This window comes from Hetaerina americana, unplaced genomic scaffold (assembly GCF_022747635.1).
Source record: "Hetaerina americana unplaced genomic scaffold, ioHetAmer1.1.p SCAF_16, whole genome shotgun sequence".
Lineage (NCBI taxonomy): Eukaryota > Metazoa > Arthropoda > Insecta > Odonata > Calopterygidae > Hetaerina > Hetaerina americana.
In genome coordinates this window covers 11,375,400-11,395,719 of record NW_027286719.1, presented here as the reverse complement: position 1 = coordinate 11,395,719, position 20,320 = coordinate 11,375,400, and the positions used below count along the sequence as shown (strand labels likewise).

The 20,320-nt window shown below is 36.7% G+C and overlaps 1 protein-coding gene across 1 annotated transcript; it reads left to right on the top strand.

Annotated features, from left to right (window-relative positions):
* Positions 1 to 5,509: 5,509 nt before the first annotated feature.
* LOC139687015 (hydroxysteroid dehydrogenase-like protein 1) lies at positions 5,510 to 18,588 on the top strand. The gene is made up of 6 exons (XM_071584104.1): positions 5,510 to 5,735; positions 5,886 to 6,008; positions 6,642 to 6,752; positions 6,842 to 7,062; positions 17,219 to 17,446; positions 17,628 to 18,588. Exons 1-6 carry the CDS (start codon positions 5,525 to 5,527, stop codon positions 17,715 to 17,717), a joined length of 984 nt encoding a protein of 327 aa, XP_071440205.1. The 5' UTR covers positions 5,510 to 5,524; the 3' UTR covers positions 17,718 to 18,588.
* Positions 18,589 to 20,320: the final 1,732 nt, after the last annotated feature.

Sequence of the window (20,320 nt, the reverse complement as noted above, 5' to 3'; positions counted from 1 at the left end):
TTTCTTGTAAAATATTGGAACACATTATTGTCACTAACATTATAAGATTTCTTGATAGTAGGAAAATACTAATCCACAACCAGCACGGATTTAGGAAAAGCAGATCTTACGAAACACAACTTGGTCTCTTCATTCACGATATACTTAGATCGGGAGAAAACAACACACAAGTCGATGCAGTATTCCTGGATTTCAAAAAAGCCTTCGACAAAGTCCCACACAATAAATTGTTACATAAACTTAAATACTATGGGATCAATGAGGAAATAATTAATTGGATTAGAGACTTCTTGTCAAACCGCAAACAAATAGTAGTCATAGATGGGTTGTGCTCAACTGATAGAGATGTAACTTCGGGCGTCCCCCAGGGAAGTGTAATAGGGCCTCTTCTGTTCTTAATATACATAAATGACTTTAGCACACACGTTAGTAGCAATCTAAGGTTATTTGCTGACGACACGGTGATATACAGGGAAATAAAGAGCCAACTAGATCGCGAGCTACTCTCTAGAGACTTAGACAATATCTCGGAATGGTGCAATAAATGGGGATTAACACTTAATATAGATAAATGCGCAGTTTTGAAATTTTGGAATAAAGGAAGCGAGGAACAGGATATAAACTACAAAATAGAGGGTTCAGTATTGACTACGGCAAATCAAGTTAAATATTTGGGGGTTGTTCTAACACCACGCCTTTCATGGGGAGCACATATCAGGACAATATGCGGATCAGCTTTAAAGAAACTTGGCTTCATAAAACGGGTGGTGGGGAAATGTATTGAGAAAGTTAAAGAGAGGTGTTATTTTGCTCTAGTTAGACCTCATTTGGAATATGCTGCAAGTATTTGGGATCCGTGGGAGAAAATTTGGCAAAAAGAATTAGATAAAGTCCAGAGAAAATCCGCTAGATTCGTTAAAAATTGTTATGATAAGAACACAAGTGTGACAGGTGTCTTAGGGGATTTAGGCTGGGAACCACTTGAAGTGCGGAGAGAACAAGCGAGGCTTAGACTTTTAGAAACGTTCAGAACAAACGAGTTTAACTATGACACTGGAGGAATTATAATGGCCCCACACTACTTAGGTAGATCAGACCACAAAGATAAACTAAGGGAGATAGATTCCAGGACAGATCAGTACAAATACTCATTCTTTCCCCGAACAATCAGAAATCATAATAGTAAGAAACCGAAGTCACTTTAGAAATATTGAAAACATTGAATTTACCAGTCGGAGCAAAGTGAAACACTGCAAAGCTGTTAGGTATACTTTCAGGTGCATGTGTATGTAAGATGTAGATTGAGTGTTTGTATGTGTGTGGGGTGTAAGTGTTCATGCATGAATGTATGCCATGTTTTTTTGGATATATGATTTTGTGGTTATTGCATGCGGTTTTTTTTCTTTTTCTTTTCTAAATTACGGGTGGTGTCCTAACACCCCCCGCCACATGCCCTTGCGGCGGCTTGCGGGGTGTTGAGTAGATGTAGATGTAGAATTTTATATGCATGATCCAAGCGACCAATGTATGTAGGAGTACGAATAATATGGCTGCGTAGGTTTTCGCGGCGGTGGTTTGAAGTACTCTGCATTGTCGGGTTTCACCGCGTCGTTGTTTGACAAACAACGACGCGGTGAAACCCGACAATGCAGGAGTACGAATAATTTGCGAGACCTCGGTGCTGAAACATGCGGATCTGAATTTATTTAATAATTTCAATCTTGCATTGAATCGTCTCTCTTCTAATGATTCCCACCCCAAATCCATGAGCATTTCGGTGACGCTTTGCGTTTTATAGTAAGAATATTTTACAAAACGGGCTGCCCGGCGTTGAACCTTCTCAATTTCCCGAATGAGGCCTTTTTCACTCGGATCCTACGCGCTGCATGCGTATTCTAAATGAGGCCTTACAAGAGCGTGGTAACAACGTTCCTTGACCTTCGAGTCACTTTTGCCGACAACGCGTCTAATGAATCCCAATTTTTTATATGCTTGACCGCAGACTTTACGTATGCGAGTCCCCCAAGTTAAGTCTTTTGTGAATTTAACACCTGGGTATTTTACCGTATCAACTACTGCTAGGTCACCTCCAGCTAATTTGTAAGCGAATCCCGTTGATCTTTTAAATAAATTTACCACCGAACATTTATTATAATTTAGTGCCAATCCCCAGTTAGAACACCATTTAGTAATGCAATCTAAATCCTGCGCTAGAATAAAACGATCCTCATCCCCAGATATCTCCCGATAGATCACCGTGTCATCCGCGAACATCCTAATTTTACTTTTCACTTCGCGGTTCAAATCGTTAACAAAAATCAAGAAAAGCAACGGCCCGATTACACTTCACTGAGGTACCCCCGAAATGACTCGAACGCTGTCGGAACTAGCGCTATCAAGGACTACCCTCTTCCCGCTCTGAAAGAAAATCTTTAACCCAACTTATGGCGCCCTTGTTTATGCCCGCGACCTATAATTTATGAATGAGTTTACCATGGGGAACCTTATCAAATACCTTTTGAAAATCTAAGAAGATCGCATCCACTTACCTACCTCTCTCACCCGATAAAAGTATATCATGTGTAAATAATCCTAATTGAATTTCGCAGGAGCGGGTTTTCCTGAATCCGTGTTGATTGTCACTTAAAAAGTTAATGTTATCAAGGTGTGTCATTATTGAACTGACAATTATGTGCTCTAAGATTGTGCAACAGATAGAAGTGAGAGATATAGGTCTGTAATTACTGGGGTCCCCCCTGTCACCACTTTTAAAAATAGGCGTTATTTGCGCGGTTTTCCAAATCTTAGGTACTTTGCACTCTGTGAGGGATTTGTTAAATATAAATTCAAGGTACGGAGCAATGTTTGGAGCTAAATGTTTTATAACCCTAGCTGTTTTAGTTTCGGGACCCGGGGATTTGTTGGGTTTTATCTCATTAAGCAATTTTAGAATTCCTTGTTGGCCAGCTGTTATTTTTTTCCATGGGTTGAGTATGTATTGTTTCTTGGAGATATGCGGTGGCAACATCGTTCGTGAAAACGCTTTGGAAGAATGAATTTAGGATGTTAGCTTTACCCTCACCGTCTGAATGAACTATATTGCTACAATCCCTTAAGCAAGCCACGGTTTGTTTACTCCCATTTACTTCCCTAACATATGACCAGAAAGTTTTGGGGTCAGTGTCCAAGTGCTCGCAAAGTACTTTGCGTTTAAAGTCCAATAAGGCGCTACGTAATTGTGTTTTGGTTTCAATTTTAGAGGATCTATATGTGTCCCATAATTGTTTATTCTCAGGGGATGATGTGTTCACGCCTGCCTTCTTTACCCTTCTCTGCTTTCGAAGGGCTTTTCTAACGTCTTTATTGTACCACCTGGGGTCGCGATTTGCTTTAACGTATTTTATAGGGATGAGATCTATGATGCCTTTTTGCATAATATTGACAAATTCTGTCCAAGTTTCTTCCGCGTTGGCATGGGATAATTGAAAGGTAGTGGAGTGCTCAGGCAAAAGTGTATCATGAGGCGGGGAAGGGGAGTTTGGTGGTCTCCGGATATCAAGGAGTGGGAGGGTGAGCGTTCTCAGAGGTCACTTTAAATTACTTGTCGAGGGTTATCGCTCAGCCGTCCAGTGCGATGAACCTATTGTAAGTGAGGTGGCATGGGTCGAATTCCAATAATTGGCATTTTCCAACAAGTGTTATGCTAAATCGAACGTCTGAATTGAAATCAAAGACAGCGCTACGGCTAGATTACTTCCCAACTTTCCTTAAAACCTTAAGAAGTATCACTTCTTAAGGTTTTAAGGAAACGAGGGAGGATGAGTTTTCTGAACGAATTTTCGCCATTTGCGAGGAAGGAATTTGGCCGGAAGATTTCTTAAGATTAGTTTCAGTTCCCATTCCAAAAAGGGAAAGGAAGACATTTCAGGGCTACAGAACAACACGATTGATTTCACTGGCAGCTAATGCGATACTTAGGATCATCACTAATATGATTTAAAATGAGGGCAAAGGTTTACTCTGGCAGTGATATGTCTTAGTTCTGGAAGGGGTAGAGGCAGGCGTGATCCTAAAGCAGTAATGTCACCAATATAGAGGAACATACATCGAATACAATCAGGATGCATTCGATTGTTTCGTAGATCTTGAGAATGCGTCCGTTTGAGTAAGTAGGTAGAATTTATGAATGTATTGCAGAAAACAGGAGTAGATTGGAAGGATAGGCGACTTTTACATGTATGTCACTTGTGCATGTCTTAGACTGCTCAGGCAGAGTGGCTGGTGGAGATTCGGAATGGTGTTAAAAAGAAGAGTAAGACAGGGGTGTCATTATTACCCGTGTATATAAGAAAAAAAAATAAAAAGGCACGGGCAGATCTCAAGATAAGACGCAAAAGTCGGTGCACATTTCATAAAATAAGGTATGCGGTAGATCAGTCTTCGGTTAACCAGTCAACCAGGAGTTGCAAGCAATCCTCAGGGAATTGGAATGTCAGTTCGTTAGGTATGGGATGAGGATCCAATAAACAAAACAAAGGTTCCGTGGTTTTCGAAAAATATAAAAGCTAAGTTAAATTAAAAGCTAAAATAAAATAGGAGTTCGAAAAACTAAAGCATTTGGGGCAGTTTTCTTTCATTGGAATTGTTTTGGATTAACTAGTCAAAGTAGTAGGAACATATAAAGAAGAATTACGTTCGACAAAGAAGCTTTCAGAAAGAGACTATATTTGACGACAGACGCTGCGTAAGGATTTTAAGGAAAGGCGGTTATACATTGATGTGGAGTTTTGCAGGGGAGTGGGTTGGTTCGGCGTGGAAATGTGGTCGTTGGTGCAAGACGATAGGTGTATATTGGAGGCTGGTGAAACGTGGGTGTGGAGAAGGATAAAAAAGGTGAAGTGGACAGAAAAGAAAACATACTAACTTAACACTACCGGTTATGCCAATAGTAATATCCCTCACTCTGAAACCCAACAAGCAATTCGAGTGCTTCGCCCGCATATACTGAGTGCTTGGGTCAGGTTGCACTCTAAGCTTACTTTTAACTCTACAACTGTCAAAGTCCCATTTACATATCAAGTTTTTTTAGAAAATTGAGTCTTTTCGTCAAATTCGGTATTACTTTTCCATCAATTAAATGAAATTAAGCGATAAACTATGCTCGTTTCACGCAGATATCAAGCTTTGATTAAGGCCATAACATTTGGTAAACAGGCTACAGGTATTTCATCTTACGATCAAGAGCTGAACAGATTTGAAAGAGTCTAACGTATCTAAAAAAACATAAATTAGTCAAAACATAAAAGAGCATGTGGCAAAAATAATTTCCAATAGTTGCAATTCCTCTCTAAATTGACCTCCGAGCCGAATACTGTCGCCTTCCAGCAGGTTGACGCAAAAGGCGATAATTTCGAAAGTTGAGAAATCTTTACGCGAAAGAGATATCGCTACGCAATTGTTTGGGCTGTGTACGCGGCCTATTTTGTGTGGTGGAGGGGGTGGGGTTTGTTATGAATGGTTCGGAATGGCTCTCACGTCAGATTCTCCTGTGCTCCTGTGGAGAGAAATGACCAAAACTGCAATGATGTGTGATGAGTTCTTCACGATCGTAGGGTATTTCTACGTTGGAAAAGTACTCTTGTCACTTACAATCACAATATGGAAAGAAATCAAAGTTAGATTATATGCTACGTTCTTTCCAATTAATTTGGCTGTGAAGTATGGAAAATGGGCTGGTATGTTTTTTCCTATGGAAGCCAGTTGGAAGTGTTGATTTTTAATATTTAACGCCGAGTGAAGTGAACTATTGATAAAATTATTGTGCCCGCACGGCTTATTATTAAACCTCCCTTCCCTATTAACGGATTACTTCATTTTATGTATAGTTATCACCGGTTCTACTGATGGTATTGGGAAATCTTATGCGCAAGAATTAGCTCGACGAGGTTTGAACGTGTTCCTTATCAGTCGAAATCCAGAAAAGCTTAATCAAGTGGCTCAGGAAATCGGTACGTAAAAGTCTATGATAATTTGCAAGTATCACTAGGAATAATTTCATTTTTCCACAACGTTTCACTTAACAGTGAGAAGATTGAATTCTTCAGCAGAGACGCTTGGTTAATTTAGACTTTATATGTTATAATTCATTGTGATAGCTTCTGCGAAACAGAATGCCTTAACAGTTCACCTGCATCAGCTCAAAGTGACGGTCGGTGAATGAATAAAACTTAAGGGAATTGAGATTGTGCGTTGGCTATCGTATTGGCTTCACACCCAGAGGGCTCGGGTTCAAACCCCGCGGATATTTTCAGAAGTATTCCGATCCCTACTTAAGGCACATTGAGTGAGTACGCCGTCCGTCGGATGGGACGTTAAGCGGTGGACCTCGCTTTTAACGCAAGGCGCCAAGGGGTACACAAATGAGTGCGCAAATGACATAAGCTGTCGGTCGCCTCCTCTAAATACGACGACTACGAGTAAAACTTGGTAAATGAATTGTGCATGCATTATTGAAATATCTAATTCTTGACCATTTCCTTCTGTTTCACCCTACCTCTATATCTACATCGTAGGCTTGTGATTCCCCCTAAAAAGCCGCTGAGTACAGATCAGGTTTTAATGCTTGTATTTACTCAATACAGAGTCAGAATGTGGTGTTACGACTAAAACATTAGCTGTTGACTTCAGTGAAGGGAGACCTGTCTACGATCGGATCGGAAAAGCGTTAGAGGGAATACAAGTGGGAATTCTTGGTAATCTTTGGAGATAAAGCATGCAAACTATATACTGACATTCACTTCCTGTAGTGCGTCGGATAGCTAATTTATCTGCTTTTTTGCAGTAAACAATGTGGGTTATTTAAGTGAAAGAGCTGGTCCAGTTGTTTATATGTCTGAAAATGACATGTGGACAGTTATAAATCTTAATGTTGGAGCTGCCACTTTGATGAGCAAATTGATTTTACCATCCATGGTGGAAGCCAGAAAAGGTGCCATTGTGAATATTTCTTCAGTTGCAGGAATGCACCCCTTACCGTGGTTGAACGTATATTCATCATCAAAGGTAAGAAGAATATTTATTTGTATATTGTTACTTTTTTGTGTACAAGAGGCAACTTGCATTTGCTTGATAGATGCCATAATCCATTCACTTCAAAAGTTACCTCAAAAGAACAAACATGCATATCAAATTCTCTTTATTGCTACTAGATTCCTGAAATACGACCATTTTAAATAATTTTATTTTTTATGAAGGACTTTGAAGGAAGGAATACATTGAAACATTACATACAGGTAATAATCACAAAAATAAGTTTTAGTCTATATGGTGCAGTTAGTGTGTTACCAATAGAGTTTGAATCCCCAAAGAAAGTATAAATTTGTTGATTTTAATTTTAGCTGTTCCTCTTGAAGTAATATGTTGTGAATGAATATTCTGAGATGTAGGTTTTCTAGTTCACTTTTCCTCTATCTCTGTGTGATAATACCAATTATTGCAAATGCGAAGAAAAAAAAAGATATTTTTTGCTTGTTAATTGGTAGTCAGCTAAAATACATTTTTTATGAATTTTTATCCTGGTTAGCGAGCATTTTATACCAAAATGTATGAATTTCATGAGTAATATTAACCAAAAACCCACTTAAAGAGTTCATTTCTCAAGTACCTTTTCAGTGATTTATTGTAAAAATATAGCTTAAATTTTGATTTTGTTAAATAAATATGTGAAGATGTTCATCTGTAATAAATCATCAACAATTGTTGCTAGCTAAAATGGTTCCCAATTTATATAGATAACAAGAAAACTGGCATGGCGTCCAATGTGAAACGCATAAGCTTTTGATTATGTATAGTTTACATTTTTATGTGATTGATTTATGGTAAAGTGTAATCTAGGAGGTAATTGTTGATTAGGGCTTCCACTTGCCAATGGAATCGACTGCGAATAAGAAATTGCACTCTGCTATTCAATTGGGTCACATATGCTTTAAATAATTTAGTAATTGGATTACACATTAATTTTGTGCCAATAATTTTTCGTTCGAATGGCACCTTGCCCTCTTTTTAGCTAAGTGTCTGAAAAAACAGGGCTGCCTAGAAATGCCCTGTGTTTTGAAAGTGTCTGGAGATCCTGGAAAGTTACAAGATATCCTGGATTTTTTTATTATTACAGTGGCTGCATTTTTTTAATCAGCTATGATGCTATCATGGGATGTACTTTGTGATCTAGCCTGATGGATTCAAAGGGAAGAAATTTTAAAGCTTGCAGAACTTTGACTTGAAATTTAGATTTGCTTCTAAGAAATTACTGATAAATTAAGGCTAACTTTTTATTAGTATTTACTTTATATTTAAAAATTTAATCGTGGACTGTGATGCAGCCCTTTTTAAAAGTGATAGAAGATTGAAAACTGTTCTTTCCCATAATATTTCCATATTAATCAAACGATTTAAAATCCTTAAAGTCCATTCAAAAGCTGTTAAAGGAAGAAAATTTAATTTTAGAAAAAGCGGATAAAGGCAATGCAGTAGTAGTGATGGAAAAGACCAAATATGTTAATAAGTGCTACGAATTTATTGACAACAACCCAATAGTGGAGCTACCATGTGACCCTAAAAACAAATTCCAAAAATTAGTGAAGAAGGCCCTCACTTCTGCCCCGAGTATCATCAAACCAAGTGAGACGTACACAGTGACAGTGATGAACCCGCAAACTCCACGATTCTTTGGTCTCCCAAAGATACACAAAACAAATGTGCCAATAAGACCAGTAGTCTCCAGTGTTGCTGCTCCATCAAGGAAACTAGCCTCCCATCTAAATTCACTCTTCAGAGAAGTCACAGGTTTCAAGCCAAGATACGGGGTTAAGAACTCAACGGAACTATGCCAACATCTTACCCAGAGAGAGCTCCTGTCTTCCAATTTTCCAATTTCCCTTACCAATATTCCAATTTCTGAAGCCGTTAAAGTAGCCGAAGAAACATTGAAGAAAAGCCGGAGCTGAACCACCCTTCCTCGACGAGTTTCTGGCACTACTAAGAGTGTGTCTGGAAGAGAATTACTTCAAATTCAATGGCAAGTTCTTCCAACAAAAGGACGGCTTAGTAATGGGGTCACCTCTTTCACCACTTTTGGCGGACTTACATATGAACGACTTTGAGGAAAGGTTATTCAGTGATCATTCAGTGAACACCAGTTTTATACATTGTTGGTACAGATACGTTGACAACGTGTTTGCAGTGTGGACTGGTACAATGAGACAACCGGACATATTTTTGAATAAGTTAAATTCCCAATCCAAAAATATAAAGTTCTCCTGTGAAAAAGAAACCAACCATAGTATTAACTTTTTGGACTTAACAATTACAACCACGGAAAAAGGCTACGACTTCGCAATCTACAGGAAAGAAACTGCCACAGACCATGTCATCCCCTCCGACTCCCGTCACCACCCCTCCGATAAGATGGCCGCTTTCCATTCCATGCTAAACAGATCTCTCAACATCATCCGGTCCGCCGAGACCTTCGCCAAGGAAATCAAGGTAATCAAAGACATTGCAGTGAAAAATGGTTTCGAAGAAAGTGTCATTAGTAAAATGATCGATAAAAAACGCTCCCTCCGAGCACAGAGACTGTTTTATAAATCATCTGTAATTAGTAAAAATAAGAAACGATGGTGCAAACTTAGTTACTACGGAAAGATTACGCGGTCTATTGCCAACCTTTTCCCAAAGGAAGGTTTTAAAATTGCATATTACAACAAATGTAACTTAAGGGCTGTGTTAAACAAAACCAAGGACAATATTGACATTAGTGATAGAAGTGGTATTTATAAACTCCAATGTGGTGACTGTGAAATTTGTTATGTTGGCTAGACTGGACGGTCGTTCAGAGTAAGAGCAGAAGAACACAGAAGACATCTACAAAACGTTGAGTTAAACAGATCCCATTTTGCCAAACATCTATGGGAAAGTGACCACAGGAGCGATTTTGTCCCAGAGATTCTTCACCTCGAGAAAAAGGGAAGAAGAATGGATTGTCTGGAGGAGCTGGAGATAAGGAAGCATCAAAAGGCAGGAAAAATTGCCAACGAGAATATTTTTGTAAGCAATCCCCCCTTTTGGATATTTCTCTGACCACAATACCTGATGCCCCAATCCCCGCTGTGAACGGCATACCCCCCCACCCCTCCCTTTGAGTCACCCACGCCCCCCCCCCTTTACCACCGCCTCTTTCCCCTCCCCCTCTCAAAAAACTATATATTCTGGAACTCACTGAATCTATGTACCTGATGATGTCGCCTATGCGACGAAACCGGTCGACTTAAAAATAAAGTGTGGAAAAAAGCACCATCTCTCTTTTGATTAATAAGGCTAACTTCATCACCGTTTTCTATATGAGTATGAATAAGTGCGTTTGGTTTTCCAGATAATTGCATTTTATGAAAACACTTAATTGATGATCAGCTGGATTGTAGAGCATACAAATTAATTCCTAAGTTGTCCCAATGATTTTAATGAAACATATTTCTAGTTATGTTGAGTTTATGTTTAAGTTAAGTCAAATGTGTGTTATGTCTTGATAATTTTGTATGCGCAAGTATTCTAGCAATTAAAATGTTCAAGTTGCTAACTTCTACTTTCAAAGTCAGTTATTGATATATCAAGGAAGGAAACCATTTTCTCCAGTGATTTTTATTTAAGATGTGTTGCTTCACTTATTTTTTGATTTATCTTTATACAAACATTTCTCATTTTATAATTAAAGTTTTCTTGCCTAAAAAATTAATATTCTTATTTTAGTGAATAAATTGGTTCATGCCAGTATCTTGAATTTATTTATAGAGGATAATATTGTCATTATCATTTCATGAGCTTACTTATATTATAAATCGTGAGAAAAAATATGGAAAAAGTTTGAACTGTCTGGAAAACCTGAAAGTATTCTGATATGTCCTTAGATTTTTTAGGCCCCTCGTTCATTCTCTTGTTATTGTACTGAGTCATGTATAATCCTGTAGAGTAACAATATTTTCTCTGGATTTCTGGTTTCCAGAATTCACCATAATTATATCCAGCCGCAATAATAATTGAAACACATTGCAGATTCTTTGTTTAAATTTAGTACGATAAGTGCTATTGTTGGGCTGTTAAATCTTTGTGCCGATTCAATTATGATTCTAAACGTTTCGCAAGGAAATGAGATTCTCAAGTTTTTCCTTCTACATATGGTGTATAAAGTTAATCAACTTGCACCCTTGGAAAGGGAAGCTACAGTTCGGGCCAACTCCTTAAAAACATGCAAAAGTATCCATTTAGCAGTTTTAATGCAGAAGGAGCGATGGGTGTAAAGGTTGCAATTGTCCAGTGTAAATTGTGGCTGTATACATAGTTATTCATCAGAGCTTATATTGATTGTTAGGGATTATAGGCAGGCATTATATTGGTTGTCAGGCAAGTCATTTGATATAAATAGTATGTCACATCAACAGTTCAATTTCATCATTAATAAATAATTTATCTTGTAATATCATCCATGCTTGTTTGAAAATGATATATAGGGCAGGCAGTTAATCTATTTACAATTTGGTATATAAAATTGCCATTGTTGTACAATCTTGATGCCTTAGATATCTCTGAAGAGAAATAACTCTAATAAATCTATGTTTTTTTGAAAGATTGTACCCCTAATTAGGTTTGGATAGCATTTTAATCTCCTCCACTCTTATGCAGAAAAATTCTCTTGAAAAAAACATTTCTCTCTGTGTGTAACTAGAATCACTTGTAATTCTAGAATAAATGAATTTGTAAGATTCTTTATCTTCTGTGATGAGCAATATGATGATCAGGTGGTTGTAAAAAACTGTATTGGACATGATGAATCTGAAGGTTGGCTTTGATAGGTAAAGTTAGAGTTCACCCTGGTCTGTGAAATTGATGAATTGGGGGTAGGATGTGCGGCCATTTGGTTTGCAAATAAGTTCTATCACTCAGAATATCACATTACTTGGATTTTAGGTGGGGTTAGCGGGGTGGTCATTTTGGAAATCAAGAATCAGTAAAAGATGCTCATCTTGTTAAAAAATTCAGAAGGAACTTGAGAAATGGGCTGGACTTTTGGATAAGAAATCAGCAAAAACATATTTGAGTTGAGACTATATGGGAATTAAATGAAAGTTTCCAATGAGAACATGGTGTCGTTTATATGCATGAACTGTTCATGTTTTTCATAGTCCTCTGTGCACCCAGGCCCTGTCAAGAGCTAAAAGTTTTGTTATACCGATTTCAGTGATACTAACAGTTTGTGAAGTGAGGGGTGATCAACATGAAGCACAGATCAAATCCAAATCCTACTCAAATTGTAAATCTGCAGGAAAAGCTCTTAAAATGAAGACAGCATGCTCATTGTGTAAATAAGGTCAAAGTCTAGAATGAAAATCCCATGCAGAAAATGAGTGGCTACCTTATTTATTAACTGCATCACCCATGATATGAACTCTTGACCCTCTTTTCAGCATAAATTGCATAGTTTAAGGCATGATATGGCGGCATTCAAACATAACAATGAACAAATGATAACTTTTTTAAACTAGATATTGATTTATAACATGACCGGTTTCATGAAGACCTTAAAATGACATAGTAGGTACTTCAAAATCAGTCATTTAATAAATCAATATCTTGTGGAAAAGAGTTATTATTTGTTCATTATTATTCTTGTCATCTGGCTGATTCTCTAACCAGTAGGTTACCATGCCCGCTTTTTACTTACACATAATATAAAAGCTGTATATGATGGCATATATGATGCATCATCATTGCAGTAAAGCACATAGAAGAACAAAATATCCACATTCCATTGGAAGTTTGACACCCCTCCAACTTAAATTATAGTTCCTTTAAGCTCTTTTGTTTCAGGATAGCCAAATGGATGGCAGAATCGTTAATGTAATTACAGGACAAAATGTTCTTTAAATTGCATTATGTAGCTTGATCTCTTGTCCCCTGTTGCCATATGTATTTGGGTCATTTTTTAAAAACAAATTATTCCACTCAGTAATAAGAGCACACACTGTTTCGTTATGATCAGTTGTGATGACATAGTATCCATTTTTTTCCATATCTCTCCCACATCTCTTTTGGCATTACGGAACAAGCAACGTGGTATTCAAGTCACATAGGAGCAAAAACCTTAATGATAGCAACCCGGATTACAACGTTCTTCAATTACATAAATATTACATATTAGCGAATATAATGCAGTAAAAACAAAATTCAGTATTAAATCTTCTCTCATATATTTGGAATCTTCACATATAATGTATGTAATGCTGGATGACATAACTTGGTGGAACTCCTTCATGATATGTAGGAATAAAAACACTCGGATATTCCTCAAAATATAACTTCACTGCCACCAGTTTCAATGCAGTCTATCATCATCATCTGATGATGTAGCCAGGTGATGATGATATGGCTGAAGGATATATATTGAAACTGGTGGCAGTTGAATGATATTTTGTAGCATAGTAGAGTGTGTCATTTCCTTAACTTCACACACAAGACATGGGTGATTTTTTCAACCTTAATTTTCAAAAAAAAAGTTGTCTTAAATGCTGTCAAATATAGTAATTTTGTATCATGTACATGAAACCATCATTTGCCATCTGTTTGTGCAGTGAACATTTTTTCAAGAATCCTTTTCTGGAACACTTCACTCTGAGTATTTGATGAATGCCATGATGTAGGACGGGTTGGGAAGTTTTGTCAAAATCCTGAGTTTTGCTGGGCAACAATCCATTGTAGAGGTAGCTAAATATAAAAAGGATATCAGATCCACCAGTACAGGTAGTGTCAACATGAGTTGATGAGTTCACAAGTGAGGTCACAAATTCATGTAACTTGAAAATTTCATTACTCACACTCACTGATATCATGTCACATGCCTAGTTCAGTTCCCAAAATCCATTTGGTGTACACCATCTCTTTCCAATAGACTTAAAAATTGCTGTGCGCCATTGAAATGCTTTCAGGAGATGTTAATTTAACTGTTAATTTATAAATGTGGGATATTCATTCTTGGAAAATAAAGGTTATTTTAAATAGACAATAAATACGTAAAATTAGTATTGAATTGAGAAAAGTGTGCTAAAATGTTGACTTAAATAATATTATGATAATTACAAATGTAACCTATAAGACAACAGGGTAACTATTTTAAATGTTAAAAATTCTCTGAAGAAGAATGAATACACTGCATAGGTTCATAGGAGAAGGAATTAATCCATTTTGAATGGCTCTGAACATTGCCACTCAACATTCTTTGCTCTTTGTGTCGGTCGGTAAGCATTTTCGGTACCCACCTTGCGAACAAGTTTTGATATCAGAGCTTTTCAGTAACTATCTTGTAAATAGTAATATACATCTACTTAGTACCCCACAAGCCACCACAGGGGTATGTGGTGGGGGGTGTCATGGCACCACCCATAATTAAGAAAAAAAAGCCACAAATATATGCAATCCATAAAGAAAACATGGTGTACAGTCATTCAAAAACCCTTACAACCCACGTAAATACAAACACACAAACTACCAACTAACATAAACATGCGCCTACAAATATACTTGATGTCTTTGAAATGTTTAATTTTGTTCAGACTAGTAAATTAAATGTTTTTAATATTTCTGAAGTGACTTCGGTTTCTTACTATTATGACTCCTGATTGTTTGGGGAAAAATTGAGTATTTGTATCTATCTGCATTGGAATCTATCTTCCTTATTTTATCTTTGTGGTCTGATCTACCTAAGTAGTGCGGGACCATTATAATTCCTTTAGTGCCATCGTTAAACTCGTTTGTTCTGAACCTTTCTAAGAGCCTAAGTCTCGCTTGTTCTCTTCGTATCTCAAGTGGCACTCAGCTCTAAATCCCCTAAGAGACCTGTCACACTTGTGTTCTTATCATAACAATTTTAACGAATCTGGTGGATTTTCTCTGGACTTCATAATTTCTTTTACCAAATTTTCTCCCTAGGATCCATTTCTTCCAAGGATACTTGTGGCATATTCCAAATGAGGTCTAACTTGAGCAAAATAATACCTCTCTTTAACTTGCTCATTACATTTTCCCACCACCCATTTAATGAAGTTGAGTTTCTTTAAAGCAGTTCCACATATTGCCCTGATATGTGTGCCCCATGAAAGGTGATAGTGTTAGAACTACCCCCGAATATTTAACTTGATTGGCCGCAGTTAATGCTGAACCCTCTATTTCATAGTTTATGTCCTGTTTGCCACTTCCTTTGTTCCAAAATTTCAAAACTGCGCATTTGTCTATATTAAGCATTAATACCCATTCCTTGCACCAATCCGAGATTGTGTCGATGTCTCTAGAGAGTAGCTTGTGATCTAGTTGGCTTTTTATTTCCCTGTATAACACCGTGTCGTCAGCAAATAATCTGAAATTACTACTTACGTGTTTGCTTAAGTCATTAATATATATTAAGAATAGAAGCGGCCCTATTACACTTCCTTGAAGGATGCCTGAAGTTACATCTATATCCGTTGAGCACAACCCATTGATGACTACTATTTGTTTGCAATTTGACGAGAAGTCTCTAATCCAATTTATTGTTGTCTCATTGATACAATAGCATTTAAGTTTCTGAAACGAGTGGAAACAAGAGATATTATGATGAAAGAATACAATTTGCTTTTCCACATAGATTTTTTTTATTACTACCTAGGTTTCGTTACAGCATAAAATCTTCAGGCCATAGCGAAACCTAGGTCATAAGAAAAAAAATTCTATTTGGAAAAGCAAAGTGTGTTTGTGTAATGTGTCCAAGGAGTGGAGATCAGGTAGAACATTAATGATCAATCAGATCACAGTTCTTAGTCTACTTGTTGAATGATTTCATCAGTCTAAATACTGGATGTATCACTCCACTCTCCATCGTGCACATTTTTTGGCCATTTTTGAAGTCTCAACTCCATTGCTTAACTTTTTCTTTGTCATTAGCCCTTAGTTATTAGGTCCCAGGGGGTGGCACAAGTCCCGGAATTTTTATTTCCTCAGTTTTTTTCAATTTTTTTTAATGCGAACATATTGATTCAAAATCCCGAGCCTTTTCTTTTTTAGAAAAAAGGTTCCACCATAAGCCGCCAGGAGCGCAAATCCTGTGTTTACATTAGTCATTGTCTTGCAAATGATCACGCTATTAAAAAATTGTAAATTTATTATCAGTCAAAGTATTAATTGATGGAATTCTAGTCTTGTGTTCTAGTCTTGAACAGTAAGTACCTCAAAATAAATATTATACATATTTCATATGAATTATTCTAGCGTTTCCTTTCTAAAGTCTATATTTTGTATAAGTAGTTGAAAAAGAATAAATGGATACATTCTTTTTATTAACGTGAAAATGTAGAAAATTAATTCCTTAAGGAGGGGGCAGACATTGACTATAGCGCAGAGCGGCAAATAGGGTTAATACGCCCCTGGTCATTAGTGTAGACCCATAATCTAGGTGCAACTTTTGAGGAATTAGGGCAGCTGATGATCCCTTAAACTTTAAGCGGCCTTTACTTTGCGAATATACCTTGTACTGTTTCCCTTTTAATAAATTTTAATTGCATTAGAGGACATACAGATATTGATTCCAGGCTTCTTTAGCTGGCGGTATACTTTGGCTTGGTGAGAAGATATTCAGATACTAGTTTGGCTTGGTACTCATATTTTGGTGTTACATGTATAGATGTAAGATATTTTCATTATTTCTTCTTCCAGTTGTTGAACCATGTTGACCTTATAAGTTTGAACCATACAGTACAAAAGAATTTATCCCAAAATTAGTGTAGACAAAGCTCAGTCAGCATGTATGAGCAATTTCTAGAATGTGCATGACTGTGGCAAATGTCATTTTAACTAGGATTTCTTATAATTTCACTGAAGACTCTTTGCCTTTCGAACTCAATAATTTTAGGGCTTGCTGCTCAAGAAACTCCAGTGCCTTCATTAGTTAGGTCACTTAAAAAATATATTTCAGTGCTGAAGGAGTAGACTTATTTTAAGTTCATTTAGAAGAGATCTTAAATGTTGGTTGCAGTTGAAAGGCTGGGCACAATTCTAATTTAGTTTTATGTGGTATAAATAAGTAGTAACTTCATAAAGCACACTGTAAATAGGTGCCTATTTTACTAAGTTTACCTTTTTTTTCCAGTCATATGTGTATTACTTCTCGGAAGCGCTCAGAATAGAATGCAGATCATCAGGCATTGATGTTCAGACTTTAACACCATCGTATGTAAAAACCAAACTTGTAGCCTCATCGTCGTACCTCAGCCAAGGAGGACTAACTATTCCATCACCCAGAAAATATGCAAGGCATGCAGTGGCCACATTGGGAATTGTTGACACCACATGCGGTTACTGGGTTCATGACGTTCAGGTAATTCAAATCTTCTTGAATTCAAGTATATGTTTAAATAATTTTACTTACATTTGATCATCTGCATTTGGTACATAGTTTGCTAATTAATTTTATCATTTTTGGTTTCAATGAATGTCAAAACAATGAAAGTTCAGAAAAATGCGAATTTTTCTTTTACTGATTTAATAATTTTTTTCAGCTTTGGATCTTTAATCTAATACCCAGAAGGATAATCAGTGAAATATGTCTGTATCTCCAACAATTCATCTACAAAGATGCCTATGCATAGAATTTTTCATCAGTGGGAGTATAACTACTAAATTTGAATGCAAGCATTCATGTTAGTGTAGGGTACTTAGCTCATCTACTGAGTGAAGTCGCTTAGGAGAAAGATTAACTCTCTATGAGCATATGTGTGAATTGAATGCAATCAGAATGTGATGAGGCCAAGTAGGGCAGATCCTAAGGCTACTGACAGCTCAGTATTGCTTCAGTATACATCAGAGTCAACTGTCAAACTATGAGAATTTTACGAAATTGCTTTGCTAAGTGACACTTGGGTTGGGCATTTCAGGATGTGATGCTTGTGGCCACCCTTCTTCCCTACTGCTCTACCCCCCGCATCACTGCCTCACTGTTTGCTTCTCATTTCCTTTTTTCTCTCCTGGCCTACCCATAATCACTGACGGCAGGATATATCTATCACACTTATGCACTGAATATAGGTATGCCATGCTAATGTATTGCTGATCCCAGAAACTCAGAAAGATCTTCCTAACTACAAAAATCGCGACCAATGGTATTGTGCTTCAGCTCCCATATTTGGGCATGTTTAGTTGAGTTTTAGTTGAGGGAGTAAAATGAAAAAGCATCCTCCATTCCGTCAGAATTTGAGAATAGATCATGAAAAAAAGTGTAGTATAATCAAATTATGTCTAATCATTGTTATATTAGTGGATGCCTGTCTATATTTATTTTCTATGCCCCTTTTGAAGTTGTCATTTGAGTCATCTTAATTTTCATTTTAAATCATATTAAAATGCATTATATTATGACTATAGCTGCCCTCTCTTTGATGTCATATTATGTTAAACATGTATCTACCAAAACATTGTATCAGCTGAAATTTTAAAAGTGATAATAAAGTTAAATTGCTTATTTATTGTGGAATTAATGCGGGAAGAAATAAAATTACTCTAAAAAATCACAATTTATACCTAAACACTACACCTTTTGATATATCAATGTCTTCAGCCAATGCTATTGCACTCCACACTAAGATAGATTTCAATTAAGTTACGGCTTCTACAGTCAGTTTAATAGAATTGTCTCTTTTTAGATGCAGATCTGTGGTTAACCAAAAATTATTTTCAACTGAGAGGTATAATGATGAAAGAGGACACTTTGCTTTTCCACATAAATTTTTTTTATTATGACCTAGGTTTCATTACAGCATAACCCAAAGATATTGCGCTGTAACAAAACCTAGGTCATAATAAAAAAAAATTTATCTGGAAAAGCCAAGTGTCTTCTTTCATCAAGAAGGATTTCCACCATATTATGCCTGAAACTGTCATTCATTGAGAGGTATAATATCTACAGCTTACGTAAAAGCATACACAATTATCATGCGAGTAAATAGCAAATTTGAAATGAGTTTAACAGAGCTAATGCAGCCACTCTTATTATTATTACTTTGTATTTGCCCAGAGATCACAATACCAGGTGGGTGGTGTATTCTTATATGATACAAGGCATGTCAAAAAGGAGCAAAGACACAGGCTCAATTAAGATTCCAAAAAAAGAAATGATGCTCACAGTTACATAAATGTTTGGCACAAACCCACAAACATTGGCTGTAACATGCACATACAATATCAAATTCAGAAAAATCATTGATCACCAGCATGAATCGGACCATGACCATTGCTAAAAACTAAAAGTATGAACTTTCTGATCAAGAATATTGTTGAGATATTCATCAACCGAGTAAAACCTATTGCGCTGTAGATATCCTTTTTATTTATGCCTGAATGCAGCAGTTCCCTTTGTATCCTTGATACTTTTGGGTAGTTTTTTATATAATCTGATGACCATTTCATTGGGTCCTAATTTCAATGCTTTAGTTCTTATATTCCCATAATGGATGTCATTCCTTCCTCTGGTGTAGTGATGATGATAGGCAGAGTTAAGAGAATAGTTAGCAATGTTATTTTTTTATATCTAGAATTGAAAACATAATGTAGATGCACAGGAGTGGTCCATGAATTAAATTTGCAACCACAGGAGTGGTAGCAAATTTAATTCATGGATAATAGGCCTTGATGGATCATTGTGAGGTTTCCTGGTGATGATTCTAATAGCTTCCATTTGCATTTTAAAGATGGTTTGAGAAATAGCAGCTGATCCCCATACTATTATACTGAGGTTGTATTTGAATAAATTTCCCCATAGTACAAATTAAGTAGTATCATTTTACTTGTGGTTTCATTCAGGTGTCTTAATAAGTAGCAAGTTGAACTGAGCTTGTGTTGAAGGGCTTTTACATGCATATCCCAAGAAATATTTGCAAAGGAATCATGCAAGTATAACTTAAAAGCAAAAAATTGTATGGCGTCATTAAACCTCTTAATTTTCAAGTTTGGAGGATAGAAAAGGATTTATCATCCTTACTTTGGATGTGTGTCCTTATAATTAATGCTAAGCAGTTAGGAATAGGGAAAAAGCATGAATTTTGAGATAAGGAGCACAGAAGTGCAATAGTGGGTGAAAAGAAAGACATGAGCGATCAAGAGCCTTTTTTGTCTGGGAAAAGATAATCAAAATATACCAGGCTTTAATTCTAGTAATTCTTTGTTCTAAGATGAAAGGCAAAAATTCACTTCATTGGTT